The sequence below is a fragment of the Clinocottus analis genome, unplaced genomic scaffold, assembly GCF_023055335.1.
Source record: "Clinocottus analis isolate CAN_PGR_092001 unplaced genomic scaffold, fCliAna1.0.p SCAF_6, whole genome shotgun sequence".
Lineage (NCBI taxonomy): Eukaryota > Metazoa > Chordata > Actinopteri > Perciformes > Cottidae > Clinocottus > Clinocottus analis.
The window spans coordinates 209,720-225,723 of record NW_027176218.1 but is presented as its reverse complement, the minus strand read 5'-3'; the positions used below and the strand labels follow the sequence as shown (position 1 = coordinate 225,723).

At 44.4% G+C, this 16,004-nt stretch overlaps 1 protein-coding gene and 1 long non-coding RNA gene across 4 annotated transcripts in view; one reads left to right on the top strand and one right to left on the bottom strand.

Moving 5' to 3' along the window:
- Positions 1-261: 261 nt before the first annotated feature.
- Positions 262-16,004, bottom strand: part of lrrk2 (leucine-rich repeat kinase 2) — a 34,282-nt gene continuing 18,539 nt past the window's right edge. The window contains exons 26-53 of the mRNA XM_068602377.1: positions 15,231-15,379; positions 14,837-14,930; positions 14,365-14,551; positions 14,052-14,233; positions 13,734-13,972; positions 12,809-12,936; positions 11,637-11,855; positions 11,350-11,551; positions 10,739-10,827; positions 10,356-10,582; positions 10,107-10,261; positions 9,874-10,020; positions 9,244-9,435; positions 8,951-9,097; positions 8,169-8,281; positions 7,874-8,064; positions 7,029-7,189; positions 6,761-6,931; positions 5,632-5,732; positions 5,328-5,528; positions 4,976-5,169; positions 4,146-4,218; positions 3,845-4,035; positions 3,589-3,741; positions 2,243-2,460; positions 1,261-1,329; positions 998-1,153; positions 262-430 (exon numbers count right to left, since the gene is read on the bottom strand). Coding sequence (XP_068458478.1) covers positions 1,035-1,153; positions 1,261-1,329; positions 2,243-2,460; positions 3,589-3,741; positions 3,845-4,035; positions 4,146-4,218; positions 4,976-5,169; positions 5,328-5,528; positions 5,632-5,732; positions 6,761-6,931; positions 7,029-7,189; positions 7,874-8,064; positions 8,169-8,281; positions 8,951-9,097; positions 9,244-9,435; positions 9,874-10,020; positions 10,107-10,261; positions 10,356-10,582; positions 10,739-10,827; positions 11,350-11,551; positions 11,637-11,855; positions 12,809-12,936; positions 13,734-13,972; positions 14,052-14,233; positions 14,365-14,551; positions 14,837-14,930; positions 15,231-15,379 — 4,312 coding nt within the window. The 3' untranslated portion in view covers positions 262-430; positions 998-1,034. The remainder of the gene's footprint in view (positions 431-997; positions 1,154-1,260; positions 1,330-2,242; positions 2,461-3,588; positions 3,742-3,844; positions 4,036-4,145; positions 4,219-4,975; positions 5,170-5,327; positions 5,529-5,631; positions 5,733-6,760; positions 6,932-7,028; positions 7,190-7,873; positions 8,065-8,168; positions 8,282-8,950; positions 9,098-9,243; positions 9,436-9,873; positions 10,021-10,106; positions 10,262-10,355; positions 10,583-10,738; positions 10,828-11,349; positions 11,552-11,636; positions 11,856-12,808; positions 12,937-13,733; positions 13,973-14,051; positions 14,234-14,364; positions 14,552-14,836; positions 14,931-15,230; positions 15,380-16,004) is intronic.
- On the top strand, positions 6,706-9,555 carry LOC137803673 (uncharacterized). Of its 3 annotated transcripts, none has more exons than XR_011080089.1 (3): positions 6,706-7,238; positions 7,897-8,086; positions 9,221-9,555. It is a non-coding gene; the product is annotated as an uncharacterized lncRNA (long non-coding RNA). The 3 variants fall into 3 exon arrangements; XR_011080087.1 differs by lacking the exon at positions 9,221-9,555 and adding an exon at positions 8,248-8,295; XR_011080088.1 differs by lacking the exon at positions 9,221-9,555 and adding an exon at positions 8,248-8,295 and having other exon boundaries at positions 7,897-8,109.

Below are 16,004 nucleotides of genomic sequence, written 5' to 3'. Positions count from 1 at the left end.
TTTTGTACAAAGCTACTTGAGGCGAGTCCTGAACGAGCTCGCAGGTAAAACTCACAGACGTGAGAATAAATAATCAAATGTACACTTTTTAGAGGCTTTTTTTTCCATTGGCTTTCTCTCCATTTCTTTTTTTGTAAACAATAACGACACAAACCAGAACGTCTGCGTCCCTTTTAACGAATAAAAACAACAACGTCTCTTTTAACAAATCACAAAGATTGTCTCGTAAAACACAGCAAATGATTTTTCATGGTGTGCATCTTCAAAATCAGACATTTCTTTAATCCATTTCTGTTGATTGATTCATTGCAACTTGCTCCTCCCTCCTTCCTTAGTTTGTGGTCAGTGCACTGAGAAAGTCAGAAAACGAGGTAAAACCTTTAATGAGGCATCGATCCACCGGAGAGTTGATCGCTTTTCCACGAACACTCTGCAAAAAATCAATAAGAAGTAGTTGGTATTGGCATTACTACTACTACTACTACTACTACTACTACTACTATGATTTAAAATCATTACAACAATGATATTCGAACATATATTGGCTGCATTGAGGCAAATTAAATTAAATACATGCCAATAACATGAAAGTTACAGCGAGGGACATTTGTTTTGTGTTGACTCTGGCGCCCCCTGTGGACAACAGTGGGAGTGTTTTCAGTTCAAAGTTCCTCAAAGTAACTTTAAATACAAATAGCTGAACGTATGAAGAACCTGTGAACTCTTGAAGTTGAGGATGATTTGAAGATTTCCGCATTCATAAAAAAAAAAAAAATCATAAAAACCTTAATAATCCAAAAATTTGAAGTCAGAAATATGAAAAGTCTTAGCCACCGTGTCCTTAAAATAGTTGAATAATTTAATAATTGAACTTTTTTCTGAAGCTAAAAATTCGAAGGACTGGATGAGTTGCAAAATACGTCCGGAAGAAACAGAATAAGTAAAAGTTAAATAAAGATTTGAAGACAATAGTGATAGTGATAAAACACACACTTACAAAGGTGTGTGTGTGTGTGTGTGTGTGTGTGTGTGGCTCAGTCGTGTTGCTCTCTCATCTTGGCCGCTATCTGCTCTCTCTTCTCGCCGTGTCTCTTCAGGTCCTTCACCTCCATCGGCAGCGAGCCGTTCCACACCATCAGCACCGACTCCTTGTCTGAGAGCAGAGAGGAAAGAAAGAGAAAAAACAAACTCCGCCTCTTCAGACCCGACGCAGAGAAAGCAGATCGATGGTTCTCTAAACAACGAGCCGGCAGGACTCACCGAACGGATTCCCGTCTCGTTGGAGCCTCCGGCCCAGAACCAGAACCACGTCCTTCATGTTCAGTGTTTCTAGTGAGGAGAGAAGGTGTTCACATGCAGCAACACAAAGAACGAGGTGACGAGAGGTTGACTTCAATCTGCAGGCAGCATGCGGGTTGTGTCACACATCCGGACGGACCGAGACTCATTTACTTCCTTCCTTTTTGGTTTTCATACATGTTTCCCCCTCACACAGTTTCCACTGTGGCTTCATGCACTGCTTTCATTCACTCTTCAGAAAACCAGCAGGAAGTCAAAGTTACTCTGGAAGAGTCTGACGTCTTTTTCTGGATTTTACATCATTTCTAAAATTCACTTTTTAAAAAGACATATGAGATACAAAGCTGTGTGTAGCATCAACAATTGCAGAACAGTCTCACCTCTCTGTATAATGAGGCACCATTGAGCTCAGGCACAAGTGAAAAGTGAAACTATGGCCCTAAAGCTAACAAATAGAATCTCAATTTTGGTAATTCTTCAACTCTCTTGTGAAAACATAACTTGACTCATGTGGACGAACTGTTCTGGTGATGAAATTGGTTTACAAAAAGTCTTAATGGATCAAAATACGAATTAAATTGTGACTTTTCCCGAAATCTGAAGTTACCTGGAGGCCTGTGAGATTTCCACTATCTCATGTAAAACATTAACACTTCTGCTAACTGGTGTAACTTTAAAAAGCATGTTAATTATTTCAAACTCAGCGTCAATGAACGTCATGAACACATGAAGATAACACATTTACACAACTTTTGGAACTTTTCCGGGCCTGGAAACAATAACCATTTTAAACTCTCATGACTTTTTCCAGGTTTTCCATGACTGTAAGAACCATTAAGTCCATGAAAATAAGAAAATACACATAACATATATTTTTTTAAACAGCGTAGAAAATCTCACTTTCTTTTCTTAAACCTCTCTAAACAAAAGCTGGAGCACCCACCGATGAGGGCGGAGGCCACGCAGCGGACGGAGTCGCAGCAGGGCCCGATGACCTGCAGCGCCTGGTGCTTGTTGAGCTCCAGCAGCAGCAGGTGGCCCCCTCGGGTGCCGACCCAGAGCGCCGCGCCGCTCTGCACCAGCAGGGCCTTCACTCGGGCCCAGGAGGGCGTCGGCGGCCCGGAGGGCGGCTCCGCCTCGCCGCCGCCGCCGGAGTCGCGTCTGCGAGGATAAAACAGCAGCGGTCACACGGGAGGATTACAGTAAAAACACCAACAGATGAACTAGAAGAAGATTCCTCTTCATTCGACTCTGAAGAAATGTCTGGAGGAAGTAACCAAAGTGGAAATGTTCCTGTAAACTAGACAATAAAGTTTGCAAATGAAATACAAAAAGTATGTCTCTATTTTATGGAAGCCTATTTCCGCCACAAAAAAAAAATTAGGACCAAAAAAATAAATAAATAAAAATTAGGACCCCAAAAATACAAAAAACAAATTAGGACAAAAAAAAAAAAAAAATTAGGCCCAAAAAAAAAAAAAAAAAAAATTAGGACCAAAAAAAAAAAAAAATTAGGACCCAAAAAAGAAAAAAAAATTATGACAAAAAAAACAAAATTAGGACAAAAAATAAATAAAAATTAGGCCCAAAAAAAAAAAAAAAAAATTATGACCAAAAAAAAAAAAAAAATTAGGACAAAAAAAATTAAATAAAATTTGGACAAAAAAAAAAAAAAATTAGGCCCAAAAAAACAAATTAGGACAAAAAAATAAATAAAAATTAGGCCCAAAGAAAAAAAAAAAAAAAATTATGACCAAAAAAAAATTAGGACAAAAAAAAAAAAAAAAAAATTTGGACAAAAAAAAAAAAAAAAATTAGGCCCAAAAAAAAAAAAAAAAAAATTAGGACAAAAAAAAAAAAAAAATTAGGACCCAAAAAAGAAAAAAAAAATTAGGACCCAAAAAAGAAAAAAAAAAAATTAGGACAAAAAAATAATTAAAAATTAGGCCCAAAAAAAAAAAAAAAAAAAATTAGGACCCAAAAAAGAAAAAAAAAATTAGGACAAAAACAAAAAATTAGGACAAAAAAATAAATAAAAATTAGGACCTAAAAAAAAAAAAAAAAAGTTATTTTTTGTTGCGGACATGGGCTTCCATACTAAACAGCCACAGCGGCTATTTCTCTAATGTTAACCACGCTCATGTTTTGCTGAGAGAAGGAAGGCCCGGCGCTTCTCTGTGCCGTGACGACGCGCAGGCCGTTTGTTTGTCAACAACACTTGAAAACAACAAAGATGAACGTTAAATGCATAATAAATACACGTGTGTGTGTGTGTCTGTGTGTGTGTACCTGATGATCTGAGCGCAGTCGATGCAGTGCAGCATCCTCTCGCCCTTCTTGTCCCAGACCTCCACGCTCGTCGTCCCAGCTTTGCTCAGGTAAACGTATTTGTCCACGACGAGTCGCGACACGCTGGCTTCTCCCCCCGGCGAGCGCCGCTGCCTGGATAACACACACAAAGAGGACCCGGCGACTCAAACCCCACCTCTGATTCTGTCTTTCCTTTGGTTTCATGCAGATTCAGGGTGGGATGAGAGTCCCTCACCGCAGGCCGAGGTCGGCTCGGGTGTCGATGCTCCTGCAGACGTCGTAGTCGGCGGTGAAGGAGAGGATCCGGGCGCCGCAGCCGGCCCACACGGCCCGGCCGTCCGGCGGGTGGGACGACCGGCACAGGCCCACGACGGGCGTGTTGACGGTCCCCACCGTGAGGGTTCTGACCGGCGGCCCGTTCTCCTGCTGGAGGGACGAGGACGAGCAGGTCAGTCAGACATGGTGCAGCACACAGGAGAGCAGGGTGAGTCAACGGGTCGGGACTCGAACACGCGGGACGTTGCCCTGATATTTACCTTGAGAACAGAGTCCTCGTACACGGTGAGGACGCCGCCGGCCGACCCGACCAGCAAGTAGTTCTGTCTTTGGCTGGAACGACATCGAAAAACAACATTTAAAAAAAAATAAAGAAAATATTGTTGATTCAGAATAATTATCTTCAGAGTTGTATATATATACATATACACACACACACATATATATATATATATATATATATATATATATATATATATATATATATATATATATGTATGTGTGTGTGTGTGTGTGTGTGTGTGTATATATATACATACATACACACACACATATATATATATATATATATATACACACATATATATATATATATATATATACACACACACACACACACACACACACATATATATATATATATATATAAAAAGCAAAAGTATGTATATATACAAATAATTAGATACGAATAATATAATCAAATATAAATATATATATATATATATATATAAATACAAATATATATAAATATATACAAATATTAGATAGCAATAAATAAATATTATATATATATATATATATAAATGCAAATCTATATATATTTATATATATATATATCTATATATATATATATATATATATAGATACAAAATAAATAAATACAAATAAACTAATATATATATATATATATATATATATATATATATTTAGATATAAATATATAAAGTCTATAAAAAAAACTAATTAATGCAAAGAAAATCACCAATTTCTTCTACTACGTCTGGGTTCTGAGCTCAGTCTCTCAAACTATTTGCTGGATCATAATTTGTTCGTCAGCTCAAAGCTCGCCCTCATAACGTGGGGCTCTTACGCTAGTGGAGGATGCTCGTGGAAGTACAGCGAGGTGACGGCGTCCTCGACGCTCTGCAGGCGGTGCCGAGTCGCCGCGTCCCGAGCGCTGAAGACCACCAAGGAGCCGGACTGGGTGCCCGCCACCAGCCAATCGCACGGCTCGCCCGGGATCTGGACGACGGCGAGACACAACACGGGACTGGAGTCTATTTCCTGCAGGCAGGGCGAGAGAGAGGCGACTGAGGCGTGTTTCACTTGCAGGAAAGGCGAGAAAAAGTCAGTAAGCGAGAAAAAGTCAGTATGCGAGAAAAAGTCAGTATGCGAGAAAAAGTCAGTAAGCGAGAAAAAGTCAGTAAGCGAGCCGTGGGAACCTGCGTGGCGACGCGGCCGTCGTCCAGGTCCACCGCCGTGATGGAGCCGAGCCTCTGGGTGCTGCTGCCTCCGCCCAGCCAGGCTCGGTGGCTGCTCGAGGCGCCGGCGCTCACCGCGAGGCACTCGGCGCTGAGCACCCGGGGGACCGGCAGCTCCCTCATGAGGCACAACATCTCCCCCGAGTTCAGCCGCTCGAACACCTGCACACGTCACAGACAGTCAAAAGGGTTTCGACGTCGTGGGTTGTTTTTTTTCCCACGGCACCACCAGGGGGCGCCGCTTCCCCAGGGTTGAGGCCCTCACCTGAGCAGAGGCGGGTCGAGCCTGAGGGCTTTCCCTCAGACAGTCCTTCATCAGCGCCTGGAAGCCCGGCCACGCCGAGCAGCCGTAGTGTTTCACCGGGTCTGAGTTCAAGGAAAAGTACATAAATACACGTAAAAAAACTTCACTTCTGGAATACCTGTCCTCTCTCCATCAAAACCTGAACCATCGTTAACGTGCTCTGTATGTTTTATGTGTCTATGTTTGTAGGATTGTTTTCTTATTATTTAATTTCTCATCTCTACGATCCAATCTATGTGCTTTTAGTTATATACTTTTGCTTTTATGGCTTTCTTTGGTGCTAGAAAAACGAGTACTAAACACCAACACGGCATTCATCATTCATTAAAGTTACGATGAGAAAAAAATACTTTCAGTTTTTCTTTTTTTTCCCTTTTCTTGTTACTATCATAAACTAATATACAACTAACACATATATAAACATATTATCTATGTCCACAAGGGTTTTCTGTATATTATAGCTTTTTAATTTATTCCAATAGACCTTGGGGTTGAGGAGATATTCAGTATTTAGGTCTCACTAGCTACCACTCACTAGCTAATGCTCACTAGCTAAAACCTACTAGCTACCACCCACTAGCTAAGGCTCACTAGCTAAGGCTCACTAGCTACCACTCACTAGCTAATGCTCACTAGCTAAAACCTACTAGCTACCACCCACTAGCTAAGGCTCACTAGCTACCACTCATTAGCTAAAACTTACTAGCTACCACTCACTAGATAGTGCTCACTAGCTAAAACTTACTAGCTACCACCCACTAGCTACCACTCACTAGCTAGTGCTCACTAGCTACCACTCACTAGCTAAAACTTACTAGCTACCACTCACTAGCTAGTGCTCACTAGCTACCACTCACTAGCTAAAACTTACTAGCTACCACTCACTAGATAGTGCTCACTAGCTAAAACTTACTAGCTACCACCCACTAGCTAAGGCTCACTAGCTAAGGCTCACTAGCTAACGCTGACTAGCTAACACTCACTCACAAGCTAGTCTCTGCAGCTGCTGATATTTAAGCCGGGTTAAAATTGAGGGTAAAAGTTGCGGCTTCTGACTCGATTCTCCCGGTGACCTCGTGGTCCTGGTTACCTGGCAGCTTCCCCTGCACCGCCACCTCGTCGAACTCGCTGGGGAACTTCATGCCGTCGGAGATTCGCTCGCCGCAGGTCAGGAGGTCGTAGAGCAGCAGGCCGAAGGAGAACACGTCGGCCTGCTGGTTGTAGGTCACGTTGCCTCGGGCGACCTCCGGGGCTCTGAAACCTGCCCGACGACAGAGCGAGAGAGAGGAAACCCTCAGGTGTATATAAATATTTTAAAGGCAAGGAGTTGCGGATTGGTCAGAGATGGAGGCGCTAACCCGGCGTGCCCTCCGAGCTCCTCACTCCCATGCTGCAGCAGTGCTGAGCGATGCCGTAGTCGGTGATCTTGGCGATGATCTCGGAGTCGGTCTTCAGGTTGAACAGCAGCACGTTGTGAGGCTTCAGGTCCCGGTAGATGATCATGGACGAGTGGAGGAACCTGGAGGAACCAGCCCAGCGTTTCACTTCTTCAAGGCTCACAGAGAAATGTGCGTCTGATTCTGAATATCTGTCTCTGATGCTTTGTAAACATAATGTGTTAATAATAAGCCTATGTCACTTTAAAAGTAAAGTAAATACACATTATAGCATTTTAAAATGACTTATAAGGGACAAATATCATAATAACTCATAACTGCTGACAGTTTTTGAAAGGACCATACAAATATTACAATTCCCACAGTACTATTACATTATAATCTGTTATAAACACAGCTATAATACATTATAATGTTATTCTAAGTGGTCATTGTGAGCTCGAAGTGAAAAACATAAAATCTGCAAAAACACACACACACAAAAATATATATATATATATATATATATATATATATATATATATATATATATATATATATATATTTACTTAAAGCAAACAATGACCACTTACAGTAACTCATAACCACATTATAGAAACATAATGAATTACAACAATGCCTTTATGAAGCCTCATGATACTTGATATAATTATAAAATGCTTTTTAATGAGTTATGATGACCGTCATGAAGCGTTAAGAGTGTTTATGAGTGCTTATAGCAGATTGTGACGCATTATAAGTACGTTTAGATTGACTTTTAATACTTTATAAGTGTTATTATTGTAACTATCGACGTATATTACTACCTGAGTCCGTCGGCCACCTGCAGGGCGATCCGGTGCTGCAGCTTCCTGTTGAGGCCGCCGTGCTCGCGCTCGAACAGAGAGTCCAGCGAGCCGCTCAGAGCCAGCTCCATCACCAGCACCGGAGGAGACGAGCCGGCCGCCAGCAGGCCCACCAGGCCGGGGTGACGGAGGCGACTCAGCACCACCAACTCCTGCAGCCGACGGAGGAGGGAGGTGAGAGAGCGAGCGGCAGTGAGGTGAAGTGAACGGGGAGCTTTTCGGTTTCTTTTGGTTTCTTCTGAATGCTCGTGGTTACCTGTCTGAGGAGTCTGTAGATGTGGAGGTCAGACGCATGCTTGTTGAATATCTTCACGGCCACTTCTTCGTTTTTGTAGACGCTCCGATAGACCGTCCCGAAGCCCCCGTCCCCTGGGAAGGAGAAGGAATTTAACATTGCTCTTAAAAACCAAGACTGAAACCAAAACTGCTGCATTTGGACATATTAAGTAATATACAAGTGAAATATATGGTTTGGTACATAAGCGCTTCGTCTAAATGTTATTATTATAACACCAACATTATTCAAACAGCCCTAGTGGCTGCAGAGATACACTCTTTTTATTTTGGAGATGACGTTTGTATGGAAGCCTATTTCCCCAAAAAAATTAGGACAATATATATATATATATATATATATATATATATATTTATATATATATATATATATATATATATATATATATATATATATATTTATATATATATATATATATATATATATATATATATATATATATATATATATATATATTAGGACAAATAAATAAATAAATAGGGCCAAAAAAAAGTCCACAAAAAAGGCAACAAATTTTAAATTTTTTTTGGTCCTATTTTTTTTTTTTGGTCCTAATTTTATTTTATTTTATTTTAGGTCCTAATTTTTTTATTTTGGGCCTTATTTATTTATTTATTTTTTGGTCCTAATTTTTTTATGTGTGGCGGAAATGGGCTTCCATACATTTCGAGCAGATGCCTAAAAGCACGTTTTAAGGCATTGAGGTAAGAAAAAAGAAGATTTTATGATATTTATGTGTTTACCCAGTCGGTTCTCTTTGGACATGTCGATGTGCAGCTCCTTGCTGTCCAGTATCGTTCCTGCAGGCTGGTCACTCAGCACCAGGTCCGGGGCGATCTGAGAGATGGGAAGAGTGCAGCGCGAGTCCTCCGGGTTCACCAGCAGAAAATCTACACAACAGATTTTACATAATCACACTGCAAGAGTTCCTCATCTTGTATTGTGCTCCAAGCACGGTTGAAATGTCGTATTTAGTCAGCTAAACATTTCAATACAATGTCGCCCTCTTGCAGGAGCAGGTTGGTATTTTGCGTACCGTGGTCGAAACAGGCGAACAGGTCCTCCAGCAGGATCCTGCTCCACTCCTGCCCGTCCTGGAAGCTGTACAGAGCCCACTTCTTCAGCAGAGCCTCGCCACTGCCGTGCACGTCTGTGTTCAGCAGGCCGGGGAACCACTCCTCCAGCAGGGAGTCGATGTGGTCCACCACCTGACCCAGCAGCACCCGGCCTGGGGGGGCGGGGCAACCACAGCGGTTAACTCCTCCCACACACCTCACCTGAGCGATTACGTTATTTTCCTTGTATTGCTTTTAAAGCGTCTTATTAAATGTAGGAGTGTCCTTTTGAAGGTAGGTGTGTCTTATTGAAGGTAGGTGTGTCTATTTGAAAATGGGCGTGTCTTATCGAAGGTAGGCGTGTCTTATTAAATGTGGGCGTGTCTTTTTTGTGTGCCTTTTTTCCGGGTCCCACAATGATACCCGTTTATAGTTTTATGAGAAGTTAAAATAAAAGAAGAGTACCTCAATTTGCCTCAAATTGTTGCATTTCAATATATTTTGATTTATATTTTATCAGGTACATTATACATCGGGTGAAATATACCCGGACCGTTACAGTGATAGCGTGACTATTATTTAACGACGGTGTTCTCGGGGTACAACCTCACCTTTGCGCGAGGAGGGAACCGTTATCCTGACGAAGCTGGACGGGTTCCCCTCCCCCGAGGAAGCCTCCACCAGACAGTAGGCCTCCGGGGACCAGCTCAGGTACACGCCCCTCCTCCAGTAGATCCGGTTGGGTCGCACCACTTTTCCTGGTTAACATACAGCGAGAAATACATTTTTTTGGGGGGGGTGCATCTGCATCTGCAGAGCAGCGAACGACTTCCTCCGCGTTTACCTCGTCCATAAAGCAGGTGAGACGAGACCTCCAGCAGGCGGCTGATCTGGCGAGACCAGTAGTCCATGGGGAAGTACGGCATCTCGTACAGGCGCACGATCACCTCGGAGTTCTCGCAGTGAGGCAGCTCGATCACCGGCCTGTGTTTGGACAAGCTGCATAAAGAGAGAGAGGCGAGAAGTTTTCCTCTACGATGGTTAAAATCCCGTACGACACCTCCTGCACCTGAGTTTAAAAAAGAAAACATACCTGCTGGGCACCAGCAGCTGGTCCTCGCCGAAGGGAAGAGCGATCTGAAACTTCTCCAGCAGTTTGAAGAACTGCGTCAGGTGGCTCTTAGGGAAACATTTCGTCTCAAACAGAAACTTTTCCACCACCGAGCGCTGAACTATTCCTTTCGGTTGCTCCCAGAAGCCGCCGCCGCCGCCGCCGCCGCCGCCGCCGCCGCCGCCGCCGCCGCTCTTCAACGTCAGTTTCTACACAGAAGAAGAAGAACTGCAGCTGACAGAGAGAGAGACACGTCGCCGATGGGCCTGAACGCGAGTGTCAAAAGACAGGATTTTATCCGGCAACCCTACGCTTGTCATGGGCTTGCTTTTCTTCAAATGGCCAGTAGGGGGCGATGAAGCTACCTGGGAGATGATGTTGCAGAGCCACTGCGGGTCGATGAAGTAGAGTTCCTGCAGCTGGAGAGCCGGATCGTCAAAGTGCAGTAAAACCCCTTCAGAGACAGAGGAGACAAGACGGATTGTTGACTTGTAACGGGACTATTTAACCTTTTGGAAAACGTGCGTGAAACTCCTCTCGCGCCAATTTTATGTCCCAGCATGAATCTTTTGGCATAAAATACGCATTTTTCTATTTTTTGAACCCAACGACAGTTTCTTGACTGAAACTTCTTCCTAACAGGACAAGACTTTGTTTTATTGTGATTTTTGTTGCAGACTCTGATTCTTTAGGTCCTAATCTTTCCATAAAGGTGTCTTATTGACGCTCCAGGAGGCTTTTTTTCGGGGCAATCTGGCTCATATCATGCTGGATGTTCATAGTTATTAAAGAAATATATTTTAAAAGTGTTTTTTTTGCAGATATACATTTTTCTCCCAAGACGTTGCTGAACAAATACATACAATAAACACAAGTATTGGAATTAATTTGGGGTTCCTACAACGACTCAAACTGGAGACAAAACTGGTTCCATAGTTTTCAACGGGTTTAAAAAGGTAAATCGAGTCTGAATCACCGGCTTCGCTGAGGAAGTGGACGGCGTGGGGAAGCTCCGCCTCCTCCAGCTGCAGCTGGCTCTCCTGGATGAGCTGCAGCAGCTCCCGGTGCTTCAGGACGGGGAACTCGGGGGCGACCCGCGTCCTCTCCTGCAGGACCCGGCGCTCCAGCTCCACGTAGCTGTCCGGAACCAGCTGGCCCATCACGGGCTGACCCTGGATCTGTGGACGCAACAAAAGGATGAAGAGGAGGGTCTGGAGGAAGGACGAGAGCAGAGCCAGACGGACGAGTCGGAACTGTTTTAACCTTGAAGCCGGCGACCTCCCTGGCGATGGCCTTGCGCAGCTTGGCCATGGCGTCCGAGTCCTCGCACACGGAGACCATGTGGTAGTCCCTGATGGCGGGGAAGCCCTGGTGGTTCAGCAGCTCCTCCCGGATCTTGCTCAGGCAGGCCTGCAGCTGCGGCTCGCCGCTCACGTCCGTGTGCGTTCCCACCAGGATGACCGGCGACATCGGCGCCACGGCCTGCAGGAAGGATTCACAAGAGAGGGAAGAAGTACCTTTCCTTCAAAACAAGGAAAGTTTTGCCAACAATGTGGAACTGTTGTGTAGAGTAATGAAGGCGGTAAGCGGCTGATGAAAGGGAGATTTGTTCATTTCCTCAGGCTGCTCACAGTGTTATTCTAAGGAAAACATGTGGGAACGTCCAAGATTAAAACGGTACGTTTAAGAGAATTCCCATGCGATGCCTTCGAGTGATAAAAATGGTGATTCAGTGATAAAGTTACAAGTATTTTTCCTTATCGTTAAATGTGATTACGAGCTTTAATTTGATCCACTGCCGGCCTGAAGGGGCCAACACAACCTCACACAGTGAAGTGATGCAGTTCACTGAGTTTTTCCTCTTGTAAAGTTTTGACTTTTTTTCTTTGCAGAAAAATTTATAGTTTAACAATTTCCGTCAAATAAAAAAAAAAAAAAAAAAATCTCATAAACTTGTGTGATTTGTTTCTTGCTTTAATTTCAGAGAATATCCAAGTTGTTTCTCAGAATATTAGCCCAAATCAGTCTTTATTCATACTTTTTTTTACCCAAAGTTTCCATCATGAGATGCTTTTATTACATTACTGATTTTTTGGGGGTTTTTACATTTTAAATCTTTCATCAACTCCAGAAGAAATAACTTTATACGATGGTTTGTTTGTGTTAAATGTTATATATGTTCATAGTAAACAGACTTTATACATACAAAACACATACTATGGGACAACTGACTTCAAACTGCAGAAGAGCAAACAAGAAAATATCTTTTTCTCTCCTCAAATCTTTTATCCTCGTCAACATCCATCAGTTTCATTATTATCTTCCCCCAAAAACCCTGATCTCGTCAAAGTCTTTCTCTTCTTTCTGTTCTATAAACTGCTCGGCGGGGTGATCGAGTGAGCTTTGGGAGTTGAACCCGTCGCCTCGTGACTCACCTTGATGTTGAAGAGCCAGGGCTTGAGGGCGTCCACCTGGCCGGCTCCTTTGCTGAGGTTGTACACCACCAGGTAGAGCGCCCTGGAGGTCAGGAAGTGAGGGTGAGAGCCGCTGAACTCCTCCCCTCCTGCGAGGTGAGGACGCAGAGAAGACGAGTCAGCTGACGGACCCACGAACATCTCTCTCTCTCAAATGTGAGACAGAGTCCAACAACAAGCTTGAAAACCAACCAGACTGAGAGACTGTTGTAGAAAACTGTAAATCATAGCTTGTTTTATGAAAGAAAAGCCCTAAAACTGATGTATTTGGATGTATAAGTGATATACAAGTGAAATATATGGTTTGGTACATGAGAAAATTCAAAATAGCCCCAATGGACCCAATGGACCCATTGGATGTTCACATGTTGAGTGTTCACATGTTGTGTTATGGTTTGTTAGAGTTGGACTTTACAGCTGCTTCATTTCAAACTAATAATCATCCTGAAAGTGTTTTTTTACAGTTGGACCTGAAACCTTTTCATTTCTTTCTGTGTCATCTTCATTTCCTCTGAACCAGAAACATGTAGACTGATATCTACACATCAACATCTCACGTGTGAACCTTTTATTTTAACACCATAGACTACGCCTGCTGCAGTAACATTTGTTTTCAGAGGAACTCTGGCGCTCGTTGACAATACCGCCTTTTGTCCACAGGGGCCGCCAGAATCAACTTCTTCTCATTCATGTTTTTTGTGGCTCTGTAAACAACTGATTCCTAAAAAATCATGCAAATCTATTTTATCACTTTTTTTTTACTGCAAACCTGCTGTGAAGCTAAATCTAAAATTAGCTTTTTTATTTGATTACATGATAAACGATAAAACTGATGACTTGGATCTGAACACAAAGACTTCTTGATAACTCTGAGATGTCGACCGACCTGAGAAGTCCCAGACGTTCAGCACCATCCTCTTCTTGTCCCGCTCCCTGACCGTCCAGTCCTGGACGTCGATGCCTGGGGCGGCGGCGGCGGCGGCGGCCATCTTGGGGTTCGACTGGGAGCGCTTCAGCTTCATGAGCTGCCGGATCAGGGCGGTCTTCCCGCTGCCGGCGTTCCCCACCACGATGAGCTTCATGCGGTAGTACGGCACCGCCTTCTTCAGCCGCTGCTGCAGGAACCTGGGAGGAAACCACTCAATCAAGAACTTCACTCTTTCCTCTGCGCATTCAAGACCGAGTCGGGACTCGAGCCGCCGACCTGACGATGTCTTTGGTCTTGCTGCCGATGAGCTTGAGGTCCAGCTGGAGTCGCAGGCCGTCCAGCGGGAGGTCCCACAGCCGGCCCAGCTTCCCCATCTCGTCGGGGAAGGAGCGCAGGCCGGCGTTGTGGCTCACGTCCAGAGAGGTGAGTCCCTCCAGGAGGCCGATCTGCTGGGGGATCTGAGAGGAGACGCACGGTTAGCAAGAGGCGACGCTGGTGAAAGAACATTTATGTTGAAGGTGACAGAGGTACACAAGAGAATACTCCTTCCCTCTCCATCCTGATCATTGAAGACGAGACTCTTCCTCACCTGGCTGAGCTGGTTGTCGCTCAGGTGGAGTTTCTCCAGCCTGGTCCACCTGAAGACCGGCCCGCTCAGGTCCAGCACCGCGATGGCGTTGTGGCTGAACATCAGCTCCCGGAGGTTGCCGGACTCCCAGAGCGCCGGGCCGGGCAGAGCGGCGATGCTGTTGCTCCTCATGTCCACCGAGCGCAGACTGCGGACACGAGGAGGAACGAGGAGAATGAGGAGAACGAGGAGGGATAGAGGGACGAGAGGAACGAGAGGAACGAGAGGGACGAGGAGGAAAGAGAGGAACGAGGAGGAACAAGGAGGAACGAGAGGGACAAGGAGGAACGAGAACAACGAGAGGAACGAGAGGAACGAGAGGAACGAGAGGGACGAGGAGGAACGAGTGGGACGAGAGGAACGAGGAGGAACGAGGAGGTCAAGCGCTTGGTGCTATGAGAGGAGATGGACCCGTGAGAACCGTCAGACTCACTTTGGGAGGTGGAGGATGGCCTCGGGGACGTCGGTGAAGATGTTGTTTGCGAGCTTCAGCGTCGTGATCTTGCTCGGGAGGTGAGACAGAGAACCTGCAGAGGAACAGAGGAGATGTTTCTGCGACTCCAGAAATGTACAGATTAAGAATAACTATGTAGAAAAAAAACAACCTACCTATCTAAATAGATTTAGTAAATTTAATTTAAACTTCTTTCTTTTCTTCTTTCATCTGTTCTTTAAACCTTCTCTCAACCTGCTCACCGGCTGGGTCTGTCCACACACCAGTAATCTCCTCAGTGGGTTCAACACGACGCTCGGGTGCATTATATAATAATAATAATAATAATAATAATAATGATAATAATAATGATAATATAATTAATAACGCTCACATATTTTGTTCACGGCGGCGCTGAAGGTTTCCAGCTTGGAGCAGCCGGTCAGGAAGTCTGCAGAGACGTCCTGCACGCTGTTGCTGCTCACGTCCAGAAGCTTCATCTCCGGCAGACACAGCGGCCCGCGAAGCTCCGTCAAACTGTTCCTGGAGAGAGACGAGGAAGAGGAGGAGGAAGAGGAGGAAGAGGAGACAGCTGTCTTCAATGTTCTGCAGTGAGACACATGAGACTGTCATTTCATATGTTCTATATCATGGTTTTGATTGTGTGCTTTTATTTTTATTTGCATCTCATTTGTTTAGGATATTTAAAGATGTTTTCACGTTCCAGTTCCTGAATATATTTGAAGAAGAGAGTAAAAGGAAGGAAGGAGAGGAACGAGAGGAATGAGAAGGAACGAGAAGGAACGAGAGGGACGAGAGGAACGAGAGGAACGAGGATGAACGAGAGGAACGAGGGGGAACGAGAGGGACGAGAGGAACAATAGGGACGAGGAGGAACGAGAGGGACGAGAGGAACGAGGATGAACGAGAGGAACGAGGGGGAACGAGAGGAACGAGGAGGAACGAGAGGGACGAGAGGAACGAGGATGAACGAGAGGAACGAGGGGGAACGAGAGGAACGAGGAGGAACGAGAGGGACGAGAGGAACGAGGATGAACGAGAGGAACGAGAGGAACGAGAGGGACGAGAGGGACGAGGAGGAACGAGTGGGAAGAGAGGGACGAGAGGGACGAGAGGAACAAGAGGGACGAGGAGGAACGAGAGGGAC